This window comes from Papilio machaon, chromosome 23, assembly GCF_912999745.1.
Source record: "Papilio machaon chromosome 23, ilPapMach1.1, whole genome shotgun sequence".
NCBI classification, from domain to species: domain Eukaryota; kingdom Metazoa; phylum Arthropoda; class Insecta; order Lepidoptera; family Papilionidae; genus Papilio; species Papilio machaon.
In genome coordinates, this window is record NC_060008.1 from 4,299,461 (window position 1) to 4,324,480 (window position 25,020).

General features: G+C 32.3%; 1 protein-coding gene across 1 annotated transcript in view; it reads right to left on the reverse strand.

The window, feature by feature from the left end:
- The window catches only part of LOC106716930 (solute carrier family 41 member 1), a 51,081-nt gene that overhangs the window by 8,748 nt on the left and 17,313 nt on the right, over positions 1-25,020 (reverse strand). Inside the window, exons 4-7 of the mRNA XM_014510612.2 lie at positions 11,144-11,236; positions 4,141-4,268; positions 1,714-1,818; positions 447-513 (exon numbers count right to left, since the gene is read on the reverse strand). Of these exons, the coding sequence (XP_014366098.2) occupies positions 447-513; positions 1,714-1,818; positions 4,141-4,268; positions 11,144-11,234 (391 nt within the window). The 5' untranslated portion in view covers positions 11,235-11,236. The remainder of the gene's footprint in view (positions 1-446; positions 514-1,713; positions 1,819-4,140; positions 4,269-11,143; positions 11,237-25,020) is intronic.

Here is a 25,020-nt window from a genome sequence, read left to right on the forward strand (position 1 = left end):
ATTATTTATTGTCATAACAATTGTTTTTTGTATTGTTTAGGAAACTTTTAATAAATCTTTTAACACGTTCAATGTCATTTCGATTTTCACGCACTAAAGTAGACTCGCAGGACAACAGTTAGTAGCCCGCTTTGAACGGTTTGGCATTTATTTTTTTAAATATTACACAACAATATTAAAATTATAGCCTATGTTACTCAGTGATAATATAGCTTTCTAATGGTAAAAGAATATTTGAAATCAGTCCAGTAATTTTAATATAGATAATTCAAAACTTTAGTATATATTTTACGTTATTATTTTGATTTCTACCGCATCTAAACATGTGTACAAAGACATATTGCTTACTCAGATAATCCAAAGAAAATGAGAGGGATGAAATTTTGAAAGGATTTTGGTACGTTCATTGTTTGGTCAAGCACGGTTAAATGTATTAAACAACATACCTTTTAAACCAGAGAGAGACGGCACTAAAACAAAAATCGCTGATACATTTTGGAAAACCTCCCAGTTCTGAAACAAATACAAAATATAGATTAAAAAATGTACAGTTACGAGAAAAAAAACTTAATACCCTAAGCTCTATTTCGGGCATATCCATCGCAATTAATATTCTGTTCAACATTTCTGGAGTTACGATCCAAAGTTTCGAATTTATTATATTAGTAACAAGTAAGATACTTCCATAGAATTTTCTTATCTTACATTTATGCAATTAATATGACAAGTATGTATTGCGGACATAAACGTCCAATATTAAAACTGATTAATAGATAAATTGATAAGATGATAAGCATTGCAACAAGCACTGCAAACACTGCTATGTCTAGTTTACCCTTTTCGAAAACAGATGGCGCTTAAATCAATCGGCGCTCAAATTGATTGTGTATTTCGCATTGAAAATGATGAACAGCACAAATAAGTCATTATCATCATCATCTCCCTGACCTTAGCACACTCATGTCGGGTCTACACACCAGTTTTCGTCCTCTACATCTATATATCTTCCATCATCTCAGTTATCACTTCCTTCTTGATCATGTCACCTTTCACGCAATCCATCCATCTCTTCCTAGGCCTACCTCTACAAATAACCTTAGTAATATAATAAATGCGAATTTTTGGATCAATAGATGTTAGAAGGTATCTCCAGAAAGGGTGTAAGAATATCGCTGAAATCTAGCATAAATGTAAAACACAGCCTGGATGAACGCGTAGGCTATTAGTTAATTTATTTTTAATTCTGCGCAGACGACAGCCAGTTAATATACAGTTGTTTCATATCATTATTCGCCTAAAACCTTTATATCTTTTACAAACATATTTTAAAACCTTACCCTTAATTTTATAGCAACCTACTTATACGATTAGACTTATTTTAAATGTAGAAACTTTAAAATCCAAGAAATAATACGTCACATCGTATGGACATCGTTCATTTCTTTCACATTTCGACAGTTTGTTATCAACTAAAATCTGAATAGAACCGATAATGCTTACAACGTATTTTATTTTTGACAGTCAAGGACACTTATTTCATAACCATTTCATTGAAATGTCACTAGTTTAAAAAAGCAATTAGGTTGAAAACTTTTAGGAATATAAATAAATATTAAATAAAAGCTCTTTAGTGACTGTACTCTGTCTCTTGAGTTAGGTGTACTTAATTCGAGCATAAGTGGGATGCTAATTAAATTCTTTGACTGTACCTACCCTTACACTGCCGAGAACTAAGCCAGCGCCGATGGTACCACAGCCTGCGATGAAGAAAGGTACAGCTACTTGCATTAGTGTCGTCCACCATCTTTCTTCTTTTTTCTGTAAATAAGAAAAAAATTAGAGATAAAAAAACATCTATAAAGAGATTGGTAGGAGTATAAGAATGAAAAATTTGGATTGTTTGAAAGATTACAGAAGATAGAAAAGCATCAAAAGGGTCTATTGATATAAAAAATGTTTTTTTGCTTGAATGTTTCGGCATGTGAAAAAAAAAACTCCATTTTAGCGCCAAACAATGAAATTTAATGTTGTTTCGATGTCAAACACATCACAGCACTTCCATTCACAACAAAATTCTCACGGGCTTTTACTCACATAATTTCTCTACGAGGTTAATGCGTTGTAGCCTACAGAAAGAATACTGTTAAAAACCCATTTGGAATCGCAAGTTTTTTCCTTATTTTTGTTTATTTTAAACATAATGACATAGATGGCAATATTATGCTTACAGAGGTTTAAGACAGTGAAGAATTCACATTGGTTCTAAAACAATACACAATTCAAAGGCATTTAGCCATTTATTTAGTGTAGGACTTCTTCCGCGCCGAATAAAAAAAAATCTTTTAATAAAAATAGCATATGTCACCCGCGGATATAGCTCCCAAAGAGTGAAAAGAAAATTCAAATCGGCTAAGTAGTTTCGGAGTCTTTTCAACACAAAAACAACTTAATTAGTAGACTGAATGTCCTTCCAGACTATGTTCTATATCTATGCCAAATTTAATCCAGATCCATTGAGTCGTTCTGGAGGTACCTTGTAACAAATATCCATCCATCTATCCATCCAAACATTCGCATTAATAATTACTAATCTATCTTATCTATATATATAAAAGAAAGTCGTGTTAGTTACACTACTTATAACTCAAGAACGGCTGAATCGATTTGACTGAAAATTGGTGGGCAGGTAGCTTAGGACCAGGAATAGGACATAGGATAATTTTTACCCCGTTTTCTATTTTTTATTCCGCGCGGACGGAGTCGCGGGTAAAAGCTAGTTTTAAATAGAAGGAAGAAGTGGGATAGTATATATGTATAGACTTGAAGCAATAAACAAACGTTATGTTAAGTCGCAGAAACATACATGTGTTAATTGTGATGGAAAACAAGATATGTTTATTCAATAAATAGTTATTGTAAGTTATTAGTTTAACACGGAATACAAAATGAATATCACGTATACTTTTGAGGAAAAATCACGAATAGAACGTATCACAAACCATCCTTGGTAATTAAATAAAGTAACATTAATCTATACTGTATACACATCAAGAAAATTGGAGTGTCTATATGTATGTTAATATCGAAAATTAAATTAAATATAAATGGGCGTCGCCAGCCGTTGATCTAGCCTAGATATAGGGGCGGTATCGTTAATATGGTATTATTCGAAGTAGTTATATATCTATAATTCTTTAGGAAGGGCAGGTGGCCCCCCTACTAAGGAGTAGTCTCTAGGGAGAGACCACCATGTATTTAACACACATAATAAAATTTCATATCTCTAGATAGCCCTAACCTGACTCGACTAGTGGCAGCCTATTGGTTTATATTTGAACGTTATTTATAATTTCACTATCATTCGTTCGGGTACGTGACAAAAATGGGTACATTTTTTTCTGTAACGTCAATCACACAAAGAACCATCTGTCATCATTTGTGATTTTTTTGTCAGTACTCTTTATCATACAGAATGTTTCCGAACTTGAAAACAAGAAACACCTATCATACACTTGAATGATAATATCAAATCAGATTTTGGTTTTTAAAAGCCATATAAGTAAAGATTGTTAAAAAGATACATATATATATCATTTCATATAATCAATAATACCCATCATTATTGATAAAAAAATAATGATAATTTTTTTATCAATAATGATTTTCATTTATGTCTCTGTTAATCTTAATTAATTACACTTTAAATAGATTTTGTATTGTGTATTTGAGTAGCTTTATCCCGCGACTTCGTTTGCGCGAATGAAAAAAATAATCTTAGTGAGTCTGAGTAAGTCTATGTGTTCTTCAGCATGTAGAAAACTAGCCTATGTTACTCCCGCATTAATTAGCTATCTTTCATTAAAAGTCCCGTCAAAATCGATCCAGCCATTTCGTAGATTACCCAGTACAAACGCGGACTCGCGGAAAAAAAAAAGAAAAAAAAAATTGTTTTAGCGTTATTGTGATTTTTTTTAATGTATAATATGTATTAGCAAATTTTTGTAAAATAAAATATTGGACAATAATTTAATAATTTTCTTTCATAGATTTCAAAATAAGCTCGTAGCTTGTTTTAAAGCCGCGACTTTTTCAGTTCGCTTTCGCGGCTGTGTTCTAGTAGCCTTAGGTTTAAAAACTTACCCCCGACAATGGTTGTTTTTCTGCATCCGTCTCTGGAACCTTCTTCTCTGGATCCCCCGGACTCTTTAGATCACCGTTAGAATTTATGGACGCCATGTTGAAAGCGGTGTCCGGACAGCCAATCTCATCTGTCGAAAAAAATACGTATTTCTAAATGAACTTTTATCTCCAACGTGAACAGACGATTTTCGTAAATTCCTTTTTTTAGTGCTTGCTTACGGAGTAACAGAAATCTCTGAATGAAGGTCTCATTAGTTTGGGATGTGCTTTGGTAACAGTATGTTATTTTTTTAATAGATAATCAAAGGCATAATAAACGCTAAACGATTGTTATAATCAATATATAAAATCTTAATACGTAACAAGAGATTATTATTATTCCACATCAGTCATTATTAAAAGATGTTATCGGTCGTATTTAAAAATGTAAAAAATAACATAAGATGCACGGCGTTTGGCGAATAATTATTATCGATGTTTGTATAACGTGTTATACTCTTACCAAATAATGTAGTTCAGATCCCACAATATTTTAAGATTATCATTTAAATAATGTAGGAAAGGAAAGTAAGAGGTGTGTGAAAAGGAACGTATGTGCGTGGAAGAGTTGACGTTTGACATTAGAGTTGACAGATGGGGAAAGTAAAACGATTTGTGTGTGCGCCGTTGACCATTTTAAAAAGAATTAAAGTAATTGAAAAAAGAAATCTAGTGTTTCGGACTTTTGTGGTCACACAAAAATAATTCCGCACATTTATACTGTAATTTTTTTATATGTGGTTTTGGCTATTTTTTTAAATAGAGCGCTGCTTTGATAGTCGGAAAACGTCGCAAGTAAAATGCTGCCAATGTGCTCTCTATAACTACAGAATATTTGAATCTCTTTGATTATATTATTATAAAAACCGACCATTTTCGTTTAATTAAAAAAAAATCCTAGTGTTTAGTAAGAAAAAAGGTTCACTGACGCAACATTGTAACGACGTTAGATGGTCATAAAATAATTATGAAATCGAATTTTGAAATAAGTTAACCGATTATGCAGTTCTAAATCCAGACTCATAAATAAATAATATTTTAATCCCGCCATTACAAGGTTACGTTGTTGAATTTTTATGTAGTGTCAAATTTAGTCTATTAAATTGTCCCCACAATAGCGTTCGCTCATTGTAAGAAAATCGACCAAAGTTTTCGCTTTACGTATAAAAGATTTAAAATTAAAATATATTGACATCAATTCTGCTATGTCGTGTTATCAAGCCGTGACCTAATCAAAGTTAAGGACACTTCAAAAAATTTATATCTAAAGAACATCGTACTTGCATGGCGCTTTAGTGCATATTGATATTGCGAAGTGATAATAAAAATCTTGTTTATACAAGACTTAAATGATAAATTGCAACATACAAAGAAGAATTATTAACACATTTATTATAAGATTTTATATCGATTTTATTTTCTACATAAATAAAATCACCTCTATTAAAAAAGTGTTTTTTATTTTAAGGTCCTTCGTACACAAGGCAACGTAATCTTCATTACTAGATTTTTGAGTTAATTGCGTGTGCGTTCAATTATAACTTATGGCCTAAATGTTTTGTGATTTTGAAGTCGATTCGATTCTTTCGTAGTGCACAAACTCGGTTTATTGTTTCCATAATTAGGTTATTATAAAAATCTTTATCAATCGGGTCAATATACGATTTCATATTTAACTTTTAGCTAGGTCGGACACGTGCCACGTGACAGATATCTCTGCACGTTGGACACAAACATGACACGGAGATTATCGCGTAAGAGTCCAAATGCAATGTTATCGTACAAGGTCAAAGTACAAATCTGTTACAATAACATAAAATAATTTTTAACCTTTTTTTGCACTCTAAAATATAAGTTTTTGTAACGTAGGATCTGAACTGAAACTATCAATCTGTCGGTACCAATAGTTTTAAACTGTCAACGTTGGGCGATCAGCAGTTAATGTTCTCCATACACAGACCGTAGTCTACAATCGTGTACAGCGGCCTCAAGTCATAAGTATTTTTAAAAATATTTTAACAAGGACTAATCCCACACATTCGGCCTTGCAAAATAAAATACATGACAGAAGCATAACAAAAAAATACATAACGTTCTTAATTGAATTAAAATTTAAAGTAATTAAAATTATGTTTCTGTTATTTTATTCATACTTTCACGTTTTATAAATACAAAGTACGTAGTTCTAATTACCACATTTCTGCCTTTCATATCGATTATTATACGTGGAAATTTAGACAACAACAAAACATCTCATGTCTGTAACCCAGAAAGGCATCAGTCAATGGACTTACATTTGGTATGCTGAAAGCACATATTTCTCGTCTTTTCCCCATTCAAAAAACAATGAAATTTAAAGAATAACAAATCTAATTTACTGTGTGTAAAACAACCTGAAATTTGACAGCATAGATCTCATAAAATCATTGTTTACATAAGAATGTAAACTTATACCACTAACTGGAAACAAACTTGAAATCGAACCTATGACCTATCGATAAATCCTTATAGAATAAGCTACTAAGCTATCGTAAAGTGAAAATTTTTAATACAGAAAATTATTTAATGAATAAATCATGCTCTAAAGTGTAAAAGTATTGTTATACTTAAGAGTTTAACTGCGAATTGCAAAATATAGAAATACCTACCTTGAAAAGAATAAACTACTTGTACGGTGTCAAAATTAACAACAGTAGACCAAGGTCAGAATAATTGCGATAGAATATAGTTACCCAGTATTATATAGCCGTCCATTCTTCTCCAACACTTCTGGATTGCCATCTCGACATGAGCACCAACGTTCACAAAAGACATGATGGTAGAATTACAACTGTCTTCTTTCAGTCACAAAGCCAGACTACTGATACATTGTAATGGGTTTAACAAAAATCAATTGCGGAATAATTATTTCCTTAGGAAAAACAACATTTCTGGTTCGTAACTAATACGCAACAAAGATTAAGCTACGAATGTCAACAATTAATTATTTTTAGCGGAGAACGCGCGAAAAAGGTTTTAATCACTTTTTTAAATAATAACATTAATATAAACATTGAAATGCACGAAATTATACAAACACACAATGAAAATAATAGTGATATATATTTGGATTAACGCGGTAAACGATTTTGTACTACATTTTTAGTTAACAATAAATGAATGAACCGTCCAACTGTCAAATAACTAAAACACGGCACAGATTAAGCAACTAATGACAGGTGCAATAAAAACTTTTTAGAGAGCGCACACAAAAAAGTTTTTAATCAAAATGTTTAGTTGACAATGTTCATAGTGCGCTAGCGTACGGTTAAATGAATATTAAAATGCATTCACTTTAAGAGCAAAGTATGAATAATCTCGAGTGAGGGTCAAACGATAACAACAAATTAAGTTTGCTTTCAATAAATCAGCTCTTGTTTGCGTTTAAGAAGATGATAAGGTAACTCTCAGATACATTAATCATTTACATGTGTTTATTTTATGACAGCATAATTAAATAACTGTATTAATTGAGGAAAGTTTTTTATGAACGAAATTTAATGATTGCCACTTTCCCATAAATCTTACTAATATTATAAATGCGAAAGTTTAGATGGATGGATGTTTGTTAGAAGGTATATCCGGAACGGATCTTAATGAAATTTGGCAGAGGTGTAGAATATATAGTCTGAAAAACACATAGTCTATTTGTGAGTTTTTTTTAATTCCACGCGGACGTAGCCGCGGGTTACAGCAAGTATTACAATAAACGAAGTTGGCATAAACCAAAACCGGTTATAACAACAAGACAGTGACGAAAAATATTCAGGTAATAAAAGATAGTCTTTTTAACCGATATTATATTATTTGTAAGGCATTTGGCGTTTAGCCATCACCTATGGTTTTGTATGGCCGTAACCTTTGTTTTAACCGATGCATTGTCTATATAAGTAAGTTACCATGCGTTTTTTCGGGTTTTCAAGGTTAAGTTGAATATTCGCAAATAATACAAATTCTCAGTACCTTTTAAAATGGCGAATTCGCGCAGAAATTCGCACTAGTTTAGACACTAAGTGGAAAGAGGCAATAAATTTAACATTCAAGTTCTTTTTCAGTTAAAACAACATGAATTTGCAGCCAGTTAGGTTTACGTACATATTAAATATTCTCAGTCAGTATTCTTAGAAATAAATCCAAAAATAAAACGATATGACACGATTGTAAAGAGTTCTTGCTTGTTATAAGATTTCTTAGAAGATCAATCCGATATTTGTCCCTAAAAATTTTATTTTATTTATAATCCAAAGATCGAGTATTTTTTAGAGAATTCGACTTTAAATTTGTACCAAAAACGTAAGCCGCATTCATTCCATACTATAAATATTTATGGATTACCTACATTAGCTTCTATCCCAGGTTTCGTTAGCTATAAAAAAAATTACCAGTTGAAATACTTGTGCTTATTTCAATAGCTGTCGCCTACGACTATTTACGAATTAAAAAAAACATAATAAGTATCCTATGTGTTTTTCCAGATTATGATCTACATCTATGCCAAATTTCATCGAGATTCGTTGAGCCGTTCTGGAGATACCTTCAAACAAACATCCATCCAAACATTCGCATTTATAATATTAGTTATTATTTCAATATCAAATAATAATAAGATAGTATAAACAATGATATTAAATTAATGAATCTTAATGCAAGTCGTATTGGCACATGAACATTGGAACAGTGTTTCTATTACAACACTATTCGATATCGATAGTTTTGTAAATCAATACTGAACAACATTAGTAATAATGGTTATCGACAAAAGATTGTGGGAACATGCATAATAAATAAAACACAAAAGAATTTATCTATTTTGTCGACTGTACAATCACTTGGACATATTTGTTCGAATAATTATCTTTTTATGATATAATTATCTATTCTGAATAGTAATTGTAGTAATGTGTATCATTCCAGACTATGTTTTATACATGTGCCAAATTTAAATAAGTTATGAACTGTTACACAGTGATCGAGTGAATATGTGAATTGAACCTATCCCACGGGCACCATACATATTTCGGGGATCATAAATATGGACTATATTTTCTTTCAGGCTGTTTTCTACGAGTATATCAAATTTCATCAAGATCTGTTGAGCTGTCCTAGAGATACCGCGTGACAGTCATGCAAATATCCAAACATTTGCATCTTTATATATATAAAAGAAAGTCGTGTTAGTTACACTATTTATAACTCAAGAACGGCTGAATCGATTTGACTGAAAATTGGTGGGCAGGTAGCTTAGAACCAGGAAATGGACATAGGATAATTTTTACCCCGTTTTCTATTTTTTTTTTATTTATTCCGCGCGGACGGAGTCGCGGGAAAAAGCTACTTAATAAGTAAAACTGTAATATAATCATTTAACAGTGTTCTCTAAACTACAATAGTTTTATACAATACATCTTCCGGGGTTTTTTTCTAATTATGTATGAAATTGTTAAGATAAACATAAATACTGCGAAGTTATTAAAAAACCATTTAGATATAGTAAATGGTGATGTTTTTAGTAAAATTGCATCATTATATAATTTTAGAATTAGCTTAGAAACAACTTGAAGCGTAGGTATCGTTTTATAGCCTTTGCCCGCGACTCCGTCTGTACGAAATTAAAAAAAAACATAATAAGTATCCTATGTGTTCTTCTAGATTATGATCTACATCTATGCCAAATTTCATCGAGATCCGTTAAGCCGTTCTGGAGATTCAAACAAACATCCATCCATCCCAACATTCGCATTTATGATATTAGTAAGAAAAGATAGACAAAAATACTTAAGATATTTTTAAATGTGTATTTTTCCTCTATTATTGTGGTCACCTCACCGAATCACTGAATAAATGAAAAAAACATATTTTACAATGTTTGCTTCTGTGTATATCAGTGCAGCTGATTATTACTGTACAATGTATAAATTATTGTCTTAATTAAGCCATCCATCATAATTAAGTGACGTTATCAATATGTTCAGTCGATAGATTTTGACCGTCCAATTAGCGACAATAATATTATATTTATTATTAAATTATTACTGTAACCATGGGTAACATCGTTATCAATTGAAGATAATTTTACCTCCAAGAGTTGACACACACCAACAGCTTTGTCAGCGTACGACAGCATTTTTGCGACCACTGCAAACCACGTGTTGTGGCTACGGATACCGAATACTTGTAGTCCGTGTACGTCTTCCTTTATACTTTCATGATTAATAAAATGATGATGAATGATGACATGACATGTAATTATTTAGTAATTATCGTTATTTAGTATTATTAATTATCGTTGACGTTATTTTTTTTATATCATAAGGTGGCAAACGTGTAAACGGCTGAATTCGTAAAGCGACCGCTGCACCAACATTCCTAACTACAAATGCGTTGCCTACCTTTAATTTAATAAAGTGAATATTTCCTCTTCTTACGTGTCCCCTCCTTATAAGAAAAAGGTGGGAAGGGAAAGGGGACTAAAATTAGGCCTCCGGCACGAACACTCATCAAACGAAATGCGGAATTACTTCCACTTCACGCCTTTCTGTGTGATGTAGTCACTGGTTTAATACCTTATTTAAGTAGGGAGATCGAATTGTAACAACAAACGACACTGTCCCCGCCCCTTTTTTTGTCGATAGTTATTTTGTTCTGTATCGTAACTGTTTTATAACCTTATTAAATTAGGTAAACCCATTTTAATAAGGAGTTAATTAAATTAATAATCCTGGTTGATAGTACCCCTAGGCTCCAAGGAGAAATACCAATCGAGTGATATATGTATTTGAAATTAGATCAGTCTTTTAGTTTAAGAAAGTCACAATGGAATTGACATTACATAACAACACTATATAACGACCTCTTCAGTTATTAATCACTTGAAATATACTCCGATTAGTCGGGCAAAAAGGTAATTAAACAAAGAAAGACTTACCGCTGATGGTAAAAACTGGGTTTCCGTTAATGCGGGGCGAGTAATCTTCGACTTTGTCTGACGGTTTGACGACATCGAGGGCTCCAACCATGCCTGGACAAAGGAAAATATACTTTATTTCTATTACGTTTATAACCAAATTCAAGTTATCTTTAATGATACGAGAAAGCAATGCACTAAATGGTTGCTTTGATTGATTTCTAGTTGGAGATAAGCTTTCATTTATGTACTGCTACACTCAAAAACATTTTAACAGTCCCAAACTTACTTCAAGGGACTCCCTTAGTACTTTGTGAAACTGACTGTACCATTCACATTTAGAATATTACAAAAATTATTTTTTTAATCTTGCCAAAATAGAATAAATTTTTATTATAAATTACGGAACGTTTCAATATAACCTAAACTTATTTAGCTAAAAAAATTAGCGCATTTTGTGTAAATATATACCAATACTGTAGTGAAATCTTAGACCGAAGCCGTACAAAGGTCTGTGAGGTTATTGTATTTAGGTTAAAAAAGATGAACTTATCGACGAAGGGAAAGTTAATTTTAATATGTACTGAATTTCGTTACTTGCAACTAAATATCCTAAAACTAGGTACAATATTTTAATATACGTAGAGTATTTAAACTTAACATTTCAACGCATAATATAATGAACAGTCAGTTATGAACAGTCGAAGCCGAAGCCAAATTTTCACATTGTGTATGCATATTTTTGTGTAACATTTATGTTAACACTAGCTTTTGCCTGCGACTCTATCTATGAGGAATAAAAAACTTAATTAGTAATCTATGATTACTTCCAAACATTCGCATCTATCTATCTATATCTTCTTTATATATATAAAAGAAAGTTGTGTTAGTTACACCATTTATAACTCAAGAACGGCTGAATCAATTTGACTGAAAATTGGTGGGCAGGTAGCTTAGTACCAGGAATAGGACATAGGGTAATTTTTACCCCGTTTTCTTTTTTTCTTTATTCTGCGCGGACGGAGTCGCGGGAAAAAGCTAGTCTATATATATAAAAGAAAGTCGTGTTAGTTACACTATTTATAACTCAAGAACGGCTGAATCGATTTGACTGAAAATTGTTGGGCAGGTAGCTTAGAACCCGGAAACGGACATAGGATAATTTTTACCCCGTTTTCTATTTTTTATTCCGCGCGGACGGAGTCGCGGGTAAAAGCTAGTTTATAATATAAGTAAGATTTAATATTATCCGATTGGAAAAGATTAGAGTATTAATATTGTTAAAATAGTTTTATTACATAAAACTATTCGTATTACATCATATATCAATCGTATGGTATAATATATACATTTCATTAGAATTGGAAATAATGACGTCACAGAAGTGAAACTATTTCTTGTGTAAGATTATGTTTATCATAGTTGTTATATTTTATTGTTTTATATGAATTAACATAATATAATAATCATATAAACAAAAAAGTAATGAGATTGAATGTGGATGGCTATAAAGGTAGAGGAAGACCAAAGAAAGTATGGATGGATTGTGTGAAAGAGGATATGCGTAAGAAGGGGGTAAATTCAGATATGACGGTTGATAGAGATGTATGGAGGAGTAGTACATACTGTGCCGACCCTCCATAGGGATAAGGGTAGGTTGTTGATGATGATGATGAACATAATATAATAATCAATAAAGAATATTATATATATAGAATATTATATAGAATATTATATAGAATATTATATAGATTATTACAGATATTAAAATTGTTGGTAGCTGATGTACAGTCAGCGTCAATCGCGGTACACGTTTTACAGAAAAATGGACTTGTTCTTACAACGCAATCGCAACAAATTTAAACCTCGCCAATTCTTACTGTGGTGTTCGACTGGGATGACAATTTGTGTTAATACAAGTAACTCTGCAGTGGAAACCCAGAGTAACAGATAAACAATTATCGATAATTGATTCAATAAAAAGAAAATGTTATCTGCCTGTTCAAACTAATATAAGTTTAAAGTTGGAATACCGCCAACAAACATGATTGTATATTAACAGTGATAAACGCCAGGAACAACAACATCTATTCCACGAATCGCCAACATATCGTAATCTTCGAAATTTGTATTAAAATGTGTGCAACGCCCTCTATCAGGCGTAAAGTACACCAAAAATATCAGACTAATTTTGACATAATTGAAAATGAAGGCGATTGTACTCAAATATTCATCATGCTAGGACCACAGTTATTTGTTTTTTTCGTAACTCATCAAACGAAGTAAGCATTGCTTATTGAATTTACTAACTTATCTTTTCATTTATAATCCGCATTTTCATTTCTTCATTACCGGGTGACAGATTTACGACAACTGCTATAGTAATCTCTTGAGAATTATTAATTATTAGTTATGAATCCATTTATTTATTTATTTATTTTAATTATTTAGATACACCAACAGGTAAATTATAACACATGCACAATAACAAATACAACAAATACAAATATACTTTATTGTGCACTATCATGGAGTTACAAAAAAGAAAGTACAACAGGATTTTCACAAAAGGCGGTCTTATCGCTAAGCAGCGATCTCTGCCAGACAACCTTTGGGTAGAAATTAAGCTAAGTAAACCAAATCGGTAGGGTGCACACGAACAGTGATAAGAAATAAAAATAAAAACAATAGAAATATTAATAAGAGAAAATAAAATAATACAATATTTCAGCAATATATAGCCAAATTAGAGCTGCAGATAGTGATCTTTGACATGTTTTTTAAACGATTCAATACTTTTACTGCATCTAATAGAGAGAGGTAAGGAGTTCCATAGTTTCACAGCGTAAACCGTGAACGATTTTGAGTAGAAAGAAGAAGTGCGTGAAGGAGTAAGAAGAGAAAAGTTTGTACTAGAACGCAAGGTGTGCTCATGAGTGAGATATGTAAACTTAAAACGTTCTTTCAAATAATGTGGAGCAAGTGGATTGAACAGTATATTAATAACTAATATAACAAAATCAAATTAAAAACTGAATAATAATTTATCCAAATTATAGGTGTACACATCATACAAGTATAATAAAGCAACAAACGGAAACACCAAAACTTTATATAATATTCATTATTTTATTTTATTTTTTACTTTATTTGCTACATAAACCTAAATGGATTATTGGATTGAAAACCATGTAATAATGATTACGACTGCTTTCACTCAAAAATCTTATTGTTATTATATCTAAGGGCCTCCAACTTATATAATTATCTGATTTTACAAATCTATAGTAATAATTAGAAAATTATCGAATTTACACTGAACTGTAATTTATACGAAACATTGCTAACTTTTTAGTTCGAGATACCTATGGGCACCGAAAATAACATCAGGTGATATATTTACTCGATTGATACCTTCGTGGGTAGAAAACCTCTTTTCTAATTGTGCCAGTTGTCTTTAAACAGTATTAAGAAGATAAAAAAACTGGCTTCTACACATGATATACGCGTTCTCAAAGGAAGTATTTATTTTCAGCTCGTTAGAAGTATCCGTATATGTTCCGGTTAGTACACCGAAACTCATAAAGTGACCTCTAAGTGAATTAACTAGTATAAGACCTATTTTCCACCAAGCAGTGTGTTACGTACCACTGTAGGCAGATGTCATTTCGTGTAGCTATCTCGATGCGACGCGCCAATGGAAGTATGACAGTGTGTATCGCGCGCAACTGCTCGCTTAGTGAAAACGCCACTTTAAGCTGGTAAGTCGATATCAGACTTCTAGCACACTGGTGGTTAACGTAAACTTAGAAATAACACGGAATTAATTAATCATGAAACGTGTTTAACAATCATGTTACGGATTCTCTCGATTTTATAATGGAAACGTAAGACGAATTCTTGTTACTTTGTTAATTACGAGAACTCTAATGACGTAAGACGCATACCATTATAGGAAAACGATACAAGTATATATAGGTTAGAGTTTGTCTTCTACAGAAGACTTCGAAATCGATTTTGAAAATAAATTTACAAAGAAAACTATATACAGAAGTAGACTAGCTCTCTAGAACTTATAATTTAACTAGTATTTGCCCGCGACTTCGTCTGAGCGAAATTAAAAAAAGAAACTTAGTATGCTGTGTTCTTCCAGACTATGTTCTACATATGTGTCAAATTGCGCTAAGGTTATTTATTAGATTAGAAATATTATATGGTTGTTAAGTTTTCTTAAATAAGTATTCTTAAATTTTCTAATTTTCCGCGTAATTTTTAAAAAAAATTCTGTCATAAGAACCTTCTCCTGACAATAGCAAACACAACAAAAAAAAAGTGAAATCGGTCCAGCCATTTGCGCGTGATGGCGTGACCAAGGGATATAGGGATTCATTTTATATATATACTAGCTTTTACCCGCGACTCCGTCCGCGCGGAATAAAAAAAAATGCACATAAGATAAAAAAAGTTCCTATGTCCGTCTCCTAGTTCTAAGCTACCTCCCCATCAATTTTCAGCTAAATCAGTTCGACCGATCTTGAGTTATAAATAGTGTAACTAACACGACTTTCTTTTATATATATAGTTAACATTAATAAACATTTTAGTACCAACGGAAAATGGATAAAATTAATTTAATAAAATCAATGTAATTTATAACACAATATTGCTCACAATATCAATAAAAAAACTTACATCCTGTTCTATTCAATGAATAATTCGATTCTCTGAAAGTTAAAGAATAAAATGTATATTACATTAATAATGTCTTTTAATACGAAAGTTACCAGAATATGTATAACTATTAGATACTAGTTATCGTCCGCGACTCTGTCCGCGCGGAATTAAAACAAAACTTAACAAGTAGTCTATATAGTAAGTATAGGTAAGATTGCACGAACGCACTTACACGATCGGGAAATACCACGAACATAAAGGGTTTTCTACACTTCAACTTTATGACGTAGGACTTGTACTTAAATGTCAGAGCTTCCACCTTATGACGCATTATGCTAATAGGACGTCAAGACTGTATCTCGGTATTCCGGTATACCGTCTACTAATAAGCCGGCGTACATATAGCTGGAAAGATGCAAAACTGTTTTATACTTGGAAGACTTGTTTTAAACTTGGAATTGGCCACAAATAACTTTGCAGAAAAAGCAAGAAGAGAATACAAAAATTAAAATCACAAGTCTTATAGTGAAAATAAGATTACCAACCTTGGGTTTCTGAGACCAAATCTCCCTTTAAAATATATTACTTTCTCTGTTTTGTCAAAGATTACGACAGGGATGACGATATGTTTTATACAGAGATTTTGGTCTAAGAAACCTACGGTAAGCAATAATTTAGTGACATATTCATATAACCCTAAAACTGTAAAATTAAAATGATATTAATATATTTGCCATCTCTTTAATTTTCTTTGGCTAAATAGAGACAATAATATGTATTATGATGTCACTGCATCGAATATGTTACAATAATAACCTAAAACGTTTTCATCGGACGTAAAAAACAATGTTAATTAACTACAATAACAAGGTCAAGAATGGCATCATAGCAATCTGTACGCAATAAACAAAATGGAAATTGTAAAGTAATCGAATGGTGAGAGTAAAATGGATTGCGATAATCTTTAATCGATTCGGCACTCGATACGGCCAGCGAATCGTTTCGGATACGGTGAACACAATCGACTTTTTAAATGTACGTTTTAGTATTATATTTCTTAGAAAATATTTAAATCAATAGAATAATTAAACCGAAAACTCCCTGAGACTTCGTCCGCGTGCAGTTAAAATATACTTCAGTATTTATTTCGTAGCGGAATTATTCATTAATTATGTGAAAAATAAAAACAGTTGTCGACAGAACTGTGCATTTTTTTGTGATAAAAATAGCCTATGCGTAATTTTGCTTGACAAAAATTTAAACTTCTACTTAAAAGTCTCAAAAAAGGCAACTGTATCATAAAATTAATTTCATTTATTAAAATTCGATTATATTGCAATACAATGGAACAAAAACCAAATACTTTGCTATTTTGTTGCATAAACAACTCTCGCATTAAACCGAAGTTCATATGGTACAGTCGTCCAATAAAGTGTAAGGAGACTTAAAATAAATCTGATAAATGATTTATTTTTATTGGCTTTTTAATTACTTTTAATAATAAAGTAAATTCGTACAATATTTTTATTATAAATAGTATAAAAAATTTTTTTCTTTTATTAAATCTAAAAAGAGAAACGTAAACAGAGAATAATAAATAAATAAACTCATTGGAAACAATCAAAATTGTATCGGAATATAAATCTAAATGTATTTAAGTTATCCTAATTTTTATTAAAGTACAAGTTAATAAAACAAAGTAATAAAAAAGTCAATGTAATTTTTATCTCTTACTCTTGTCGGCGACTGTACATGGTCTCGAAAAATAAATGTAATAAGATTAAATAAAGCGCATTGTGGCGCAAGTGCAACGCTCCACTGCCCCCATGGCGTAACTCTTGGCTTTCACAACACATTTTGCTAAACCTTGTTAAGGTCTCTATTCACGTCACTGATATTTTGACCTCAATTTAAGTTAACAAAATTAATAAAAAAAAAATTACTATACTCATCGTGCAGTCCTTGAAGATTTCTAGTCTCAAAAGATCGCCAAAAAATTCAGATCCCTGTATCTTAATCGATGAAAATGTCGGTGCTTGCGACTAACTCGATTTATTATTAATCGTTGCCCACTGCAATAACTTAATGGCCAAAGGAGATGTCCAGAAAATGGATACTCCCCGTTTGTTAACTTATCGGTCATGGAGTATAACTATTTAAAGTAACACGTGTAATCTAAATCCAGGAAATAGTCTCACGTGTGGGGTCACGCGACCGCAGGTTGCATCGCATAGCCTTGACCGATGCATTCTATGCAGGTATACCTTTGCTGCATTATTAATCTTGCTACTCGTAATATTATAACAGCAAATGCTTAGATGTATGGATGGATGTTAGCTTGAAGGTATCTCCGGAACAGCACAACGGATCTTGAAGCAAATTGGCCCAGTTGTAGAACATAGGCTACTTATAAGGTTTTTTATAATGTTATGCTGACAGAGTCGCGTGCGACAGCTAGTGAAAAATAAATAACTTGCAGTTGTAAAGTAAAACTTTTTCTGTGTGTCCCCTTCTCCGTTGATTAAAGGTAGGCAACGCATCAACATTTGCGGATGTCTATGGGCAACGGTCCACGGTTCGGCGAACTCAGGTGGCCGTTTGCTCGTTTGCCACCTTTTGGTATAAAAAAAGAGTAAAAGATATTGAGGTGAGAAAAGAAATAAAATATATACTTTTCCTTTTATATAAAGAAATATAGTCGATAGTTAAATTACTTCAATTAACGTGACAATATACAATTGTTTCAGCAATGGTAACACCTCTCAGCAGTTAACGAAACGATACGAAATAAATCTTATTGTATGGAGTTTGCACGTGTTTATAAGAAAATAACAAATGATTCACATTTATTTCTTTTAAAATATAATACATTGAACAATGTAAGATTTATATTGGGCTATAAAACATTTAAACGATGCGTCAAGGGACATACCCACAATAATTGACTCTTGTAAATTTTATGACTATCTATTATATTAGAAATACAATGGGATATATTATTCACGTGTTATAAAAATGTGCTCTATGTTATTTTAGTATGGTAACATTCAGTTATTAACTAAAGTAGGAACCGCTAAAACACTGACGTATATATATCCGGTGTCGTCACCGACTAGTTTCGAGCCCTTCGGGGGCCCTTCATCAGGGTGAGTGGGACTGGTATTATTTCGCGGACGGGCCCCCGAAGGGCTCCAAACTAGTCGGTGCCGACACCGGATATATATATACGTGAGTGTTTTAGCCGTTCCTATATAAGTTAATGATAATGTCTCACGAAAATTTGAATAATTTAACATTCAGTTCTGTATATACTGTACAAGCAGTTACCGGCGACTTCGCGCGGTATTAAACAAATCAAGTAATAATCGCTTATGTCACCCAGGTATTAAGCTTACCAACAGTGATTTTTTTTTAATCGGTTCAGTAATTTTAGCCTATTCAATGCAAAGAAACAAACAAATCTTTCCTCTTTAGAATATCAATATAGACATTTATATATAGATAAAGAATTATGTACATTTTACTAATATTATAAACTAGCTTTTACCCGCGACTCCGTCCGCGCGGAATAAAAAAATGCACACAAGATAAAAAAGTTCCTATGTCCGTCTCCTAGTTCTTAGCTACCTCCCCATCAATTTTCAGCTAAATCAGTTCGACCGATCTTGAGTTATAAATAGTGTAACTAACACGACTTTCTTTTATATATATAGATAGATGTGAATGTTTAGATGGATGGATGGATGTATTTTTTGATAACGACGAACTTAGATTTATCTATTGACGACATTGGTTCTATAAATAGACAATCACGAACGACGTGTACAGTTTTTTTTTATCTGTAATCAGTTTAAATCGAAAGATATTCCAGATTACAAATATTGAAAGAATATCTGTCAAATCTATACAATGCGAGTTTTATCATGTTTTTCGAAACAATTCTGTGATAAAGATGATACTGACGATATATCATTTTTATTTGCAATCTGAAGGTCATGTCAGAGAATTTAATTTGCTTCCCATTTAAAATCGAATATCTTTCAACAAACTATCACTGTAAATAATTAGTTTTCGAGCTAACTGCGTTGAGTGTAAATTCACTTTAATTAACGTTTGGAAAAGAAAAATATTAGCTTTTCGGTACTTTGTTAATAATTCATAACCCTTTGAAAGCTAAGCTAAATTATATTATACAAGTCAAATAAATTAGGTTTTGTTTCAGCATTGGTACTAAAAGTGTTTAATTCAATGAAAAAAAAGTAAAGAATAATGTTGTGAAATATTCATAAATAAGAATAAGCCTATGACCAGACGACCTGTGATCAAAAGGTCTGAAATTTTAATATGATCACTAGACAAAGGTCGTTTGAAAGTGACCCTTAGCAGCTTTACTTAAGTTTTTATTTCTATAGATATGATAGCGTACAATACAATTAGAGATGTCTTTTTTATTTCATAGGCACATTCTTATATTAGTATCACGTAAATATAAATTGAACAAATTGTCTTGTAAACAACAAATCTTTGTAGATTAAAAGGTAAAAGGGAACTTTTTTAGAATTAAATAAAACTGACATCTATATATATAAAAGAAAGTTGTGTTAGTTACACCATTTATAACTCAAGAACGGCTGAATCGATTTGACTGAAAATTGGTGGGCAGGTAGCTTAGAACCAGGAATAGGACATAAGATAATTTTTACCCCGTTTTTTTTTTTTTTATACCGCGCGGACGGAGTCGCGGGTAAAAGCTAGGAAAAAAACATACATACCCTAGCTAGCTAGCTAGGGTATGTATGTTTCTATTTATTTAACATAAATAGAAACATACATCCATTCATCTATCTAAACTTTCGCATTTATAATATTAGTTAGTAACACAACATTGGAGAAATAATATCATACGTCATAAAGACTCAGTTTCCACTGAGTATACAAAAAACATATTCAAAAATAATGATAGAGATGTCAACATTTTTATACAGGTGCTTCGGCTTGAAACCCATGGTATTCTCGCTTATCAAAAACTTAAATTAGCAAATGAACATTTGAATGGCAGATTTAACCATATAACCTTGTATTTCGCAGTCTGTCGGTGGCAATGAATGTTGAAATTAGAGGCATTATACGTCTTGAAAGTAGAAAAGACAAAGAACGATTCAATGTTTGATGTTTATTAACATATAAACAGCGGTTTTTTTATATTTGATTTGTATAGGTTTCATAAACATCTCATTAAAAAGAAACTTTAGTCATAGTTTAGCTAGGCCCTTCGTAGATAAGGCAACGTAAATTGTCGAAACTAATATATGGTTGCGTCGCAAGAATTGCGTTGTAGGCGCTCTGTACACATAACGTTCAATCGTCGAAGCGAGTCTTTAGTACAGGTAGGGTCGCCAGGTCGCCAAACCTAATAGCCGGACATTTGGGTAGAAAGGCCGGATACGACCGTCAGTCGACTCTCTTCGCCGGCGCTCGGCCATTCTCGTTTGCGAAATGTAAAAAGCCTAACAAAAGCCGGACAACCCGGACACCGTTTATTTTGGCCGGACACGCAATCAAAAAGCCTAAATATGTCCGGCTTTATCCGGACGCCTGACAACGCTAAGTACAGGCATAGCGACTACATATTAATTGTATAGATTTCCGCCATTTTGAAAATTGCAATGATTTTTCCCACAACGATCTTGACAAATTTGCGAGCGACTGACTTTGGCGATGACAGAAATTTCGGCGACGCTCCCTGTGTACGAATGTCATGACATCGTCGCTTAGCGAATTGTGTTTTAAGTGTGTTTTGAATTCGCCTGCACATAATTGAACTTAAAAACTTCTAAATATTTTGAATTTTGATTTTTTACTTATCAGAAATAATTAATTCGTTGATCAAACTTTAAAAAATCAGAACAAATGACTGTGTGATTGAAAAGTTCAATACGCAAATTAACGGTAACACAAATGGTATTGTCCTTTCGTTTGTTGTAATACTGAGACAAAACAATGCGTTCACATGACCACGAAATGTTTTCAAAGCACTACACAGTTAATTCCCAAACAAAGTCAGGTGAATAACTTGATTACTGTAATCGTTGTTGCCAGATGATATCTGATTAGAAGTAAATTACTAGAGATTGAGTAATAGTCTAATAAAAATTCATAATCGTGAAATTCCACTGCTGTAAAACTTGTATTAAAACATATAGTTGTCTCTGTTGATACAAAGAAAATGAGTGAGATGGTATTATGTTTTTATAAAAGTGTTTTTATCAGTGGAAAACGAAATTAAGACATACCTTAAAATTAACTGTAGGACTCATGAAATTAAAAAGTATGCTTTCCTAAATATATGACAGATATGAAAAAATCCATATACAATCTAATAATCTTGATTCGCACATAAAATAGATAGACAAATAATCTATATTCAAACAGGTAATAACAATTTTGTTACGTAAAATTACATTATAGATGGTACCTATCTAATAATCCGTGAAAACGGTTAATTAATTACTTAATAATTTAAAAGGCATTATTTAAACAACGTCATTATTATCAAATAAATAACCACTTTAATAAAAATATTACAGACTTGCAATATCACAGACAATAAGTTTTCACATGCATTAACATGCAATCTATGTAGTTGCACGCGCCAATGAACTTTGCATAACTCTAGTTTGTGTGACGACTATGGTGTATACAAATGAACAGAGAGCAATCTTCGTTAATCTATTTCCCCTCACAGGACCACGAACATGCTGGATATATAGATCTTACCAATGTTATAAATGCGAATGTTTAGATGAATGGATGGATGGATGTTTGTTTGAAGGTATCTCCGGAACGGCTCAACGAATCTTGATAAAATTTGGCATAGATGTAGAACATAGTCTGGAAGAACACATGAGTACTCATTAAAAGTACGCGCGGACGTAGTCGGGGGCGACAGCTAGTAGATCATAAGTCGAACGAAATTGCAGTAGTTCTTTATCTTTGTCAATATCAAAAACGTGTTCATAAAATCCATGTCGTATTGTCTTTTGGCTTGTCATGTCATTTTGTTTGTGGGATATATACATTTTCTCACTGAACTGTGTTAACATCGCTTCTCTCACCGTGCCTTGTCGCATTATAAGTATGTTAGTGTCAACTCTTAAAATGTTTTTCTAATCAACTATAAGTGTAGGAAGTATAGTTAAACTAATGTTCGGTAGTTCTATTGTTCCAAGATCCAAAACTATCAAAGGAAGAACCTTCTTACGCACCGTTGGAATAGTAATGACTGTAGTCATCAACTTCCGTGTTGAAAAAAAGAAAAAATTGTATCACGTGTGCTCGTATTGTTTGCGCTTATAAATGTTACTGGTCGATTGTGAATTTTGTCATTTTATAAATAGAACATCGGACAACAAATATTTGTTTTTTTAATCTTCATGTTACTCACATATCAGGGTTTAAACATTCTAGTAATAAAAGAATTTTTGAAATCAGTCCAGTAGTTTTTGAGTTTATCTGTAACAAACGAACATCTTTACTCCATAGACTAAATATCAACTAAGTCATCTCAATTTGACATATCTTTTCTGGACAATTTGCCAATAGTCGTAATCAAATTATGAAACCTCGCATAGTTTGTGTGTTTATTGCGTCCCAAAAAAATAGTTGTTATTAGGACTTTAGCGCATTTAGAAGTCACTGAACTCGTTATATACCAAGGGTTATGGCGCACAGGCAATAGACAATGAAATAAAACATAATTTCTTTTCCACACTACTTTCTCATATTACGTTCTAAAATCCCCGGCGTATAATCTCACTGTTACGATCCGGAATCTTTACCTATTGTTCTTTTTTGCTTTTGTCACGATTCTCAGCACATAATGACACATAGACAAACAAATAGCATTTTACTGTATTCTGAAGTAAAGAAAAACATTGCAAGGATACTTGCACATATCTGCGAAGAAATTCAAAGATGTAGTCAACCGCATTGCGCCAGCGTGGTTGACTAAGGGAATTCTAGTTTAAAGTAGGGTTTAAATCATCATCAAATATTCATCCACGTCTATGGTTTTTTATTATGGTAATTTATATTTCTCTAAAATGATTGTCAAACTAATCGTTAGTAGTACAAGAACTATCAAAACTAACTGCGAACAAAAATATTTACAAAAAAATAGATTTTAAATTGTCTTGTTGTCTGTACTTGTATACAATATTTTTATATTACAAGGTGGAAAACGAGCAAGCAGCCGCATGAATTCGCCGCAATGGCGAAGCGACCGTTGCCCATAGACATTCGCAATTGCAGATGCGTTGCCTACCGCCAATCGACGAAGGAGAAGACGCACAAAAAGATAATGCATCTAATCCACCGCCCCTTCCCATCCTCTCCTTATAAGAAAAGGGTGGGAAGGGAAAGTGGACTAAAATTAGGCCTTCGTCACCACACTCATCAGTCGAAACGCGGAATTGCTTCCAGTTCACGCCTGGAAACTTTACAGTCATTTGAAGCATCAATCAATTAACAATGGTTAATGACCTTCGTTTTATTCGTGGTCCAAACGTTAAACGAATACAAAATATATAAGATCGACACTACGTGACGGATCAAAACTAATTAATTAACAGACTATTTTACTGTACTGTATCATTTCCACTGACAAAACATACAAAAACATTCATGGCAACCCTCTCTTACTCTACTAAGAAAAAAGAGATAAATATATTTTTATACAGGATTTCAGCAAAAACGACCCACAGTTGGAATATTCTTTAATAAGGTATTGTTTTGTATTCATTGTGCGTGTAGTATTGTCTGGTAAATAGTGCAATGACTTTTAAATAAAGTGTGATTCTGCAATGAATCGAAGATGTCATGACCTCTAATCAGTTTAAATTATGTATATAACTAAAAATTGAAGCGTCTGTACGTAATATCGAAAAAGAAATTATATTTCGAGCACTTTTTTCAAATATTTATGTGCCTGCCTGTCCATTTGTCCTCAAGTCCGCCTTTGTTCTGGATAAATTCCGAAACGGCTGGACCCATTTTGACGGGAATTTGATGAGAAGATAGCTTATAAATGCGGAAATAAAAAAAAACTTAATAAGTAGCCTATGTGTTCTTCCACACTATTTTTTACATCTATGCCAAATTTCATCAAGATCCGTTGAGCCGTTCAGCAGATACCTTCAAATAAACATCCATCCATCCATCTATCT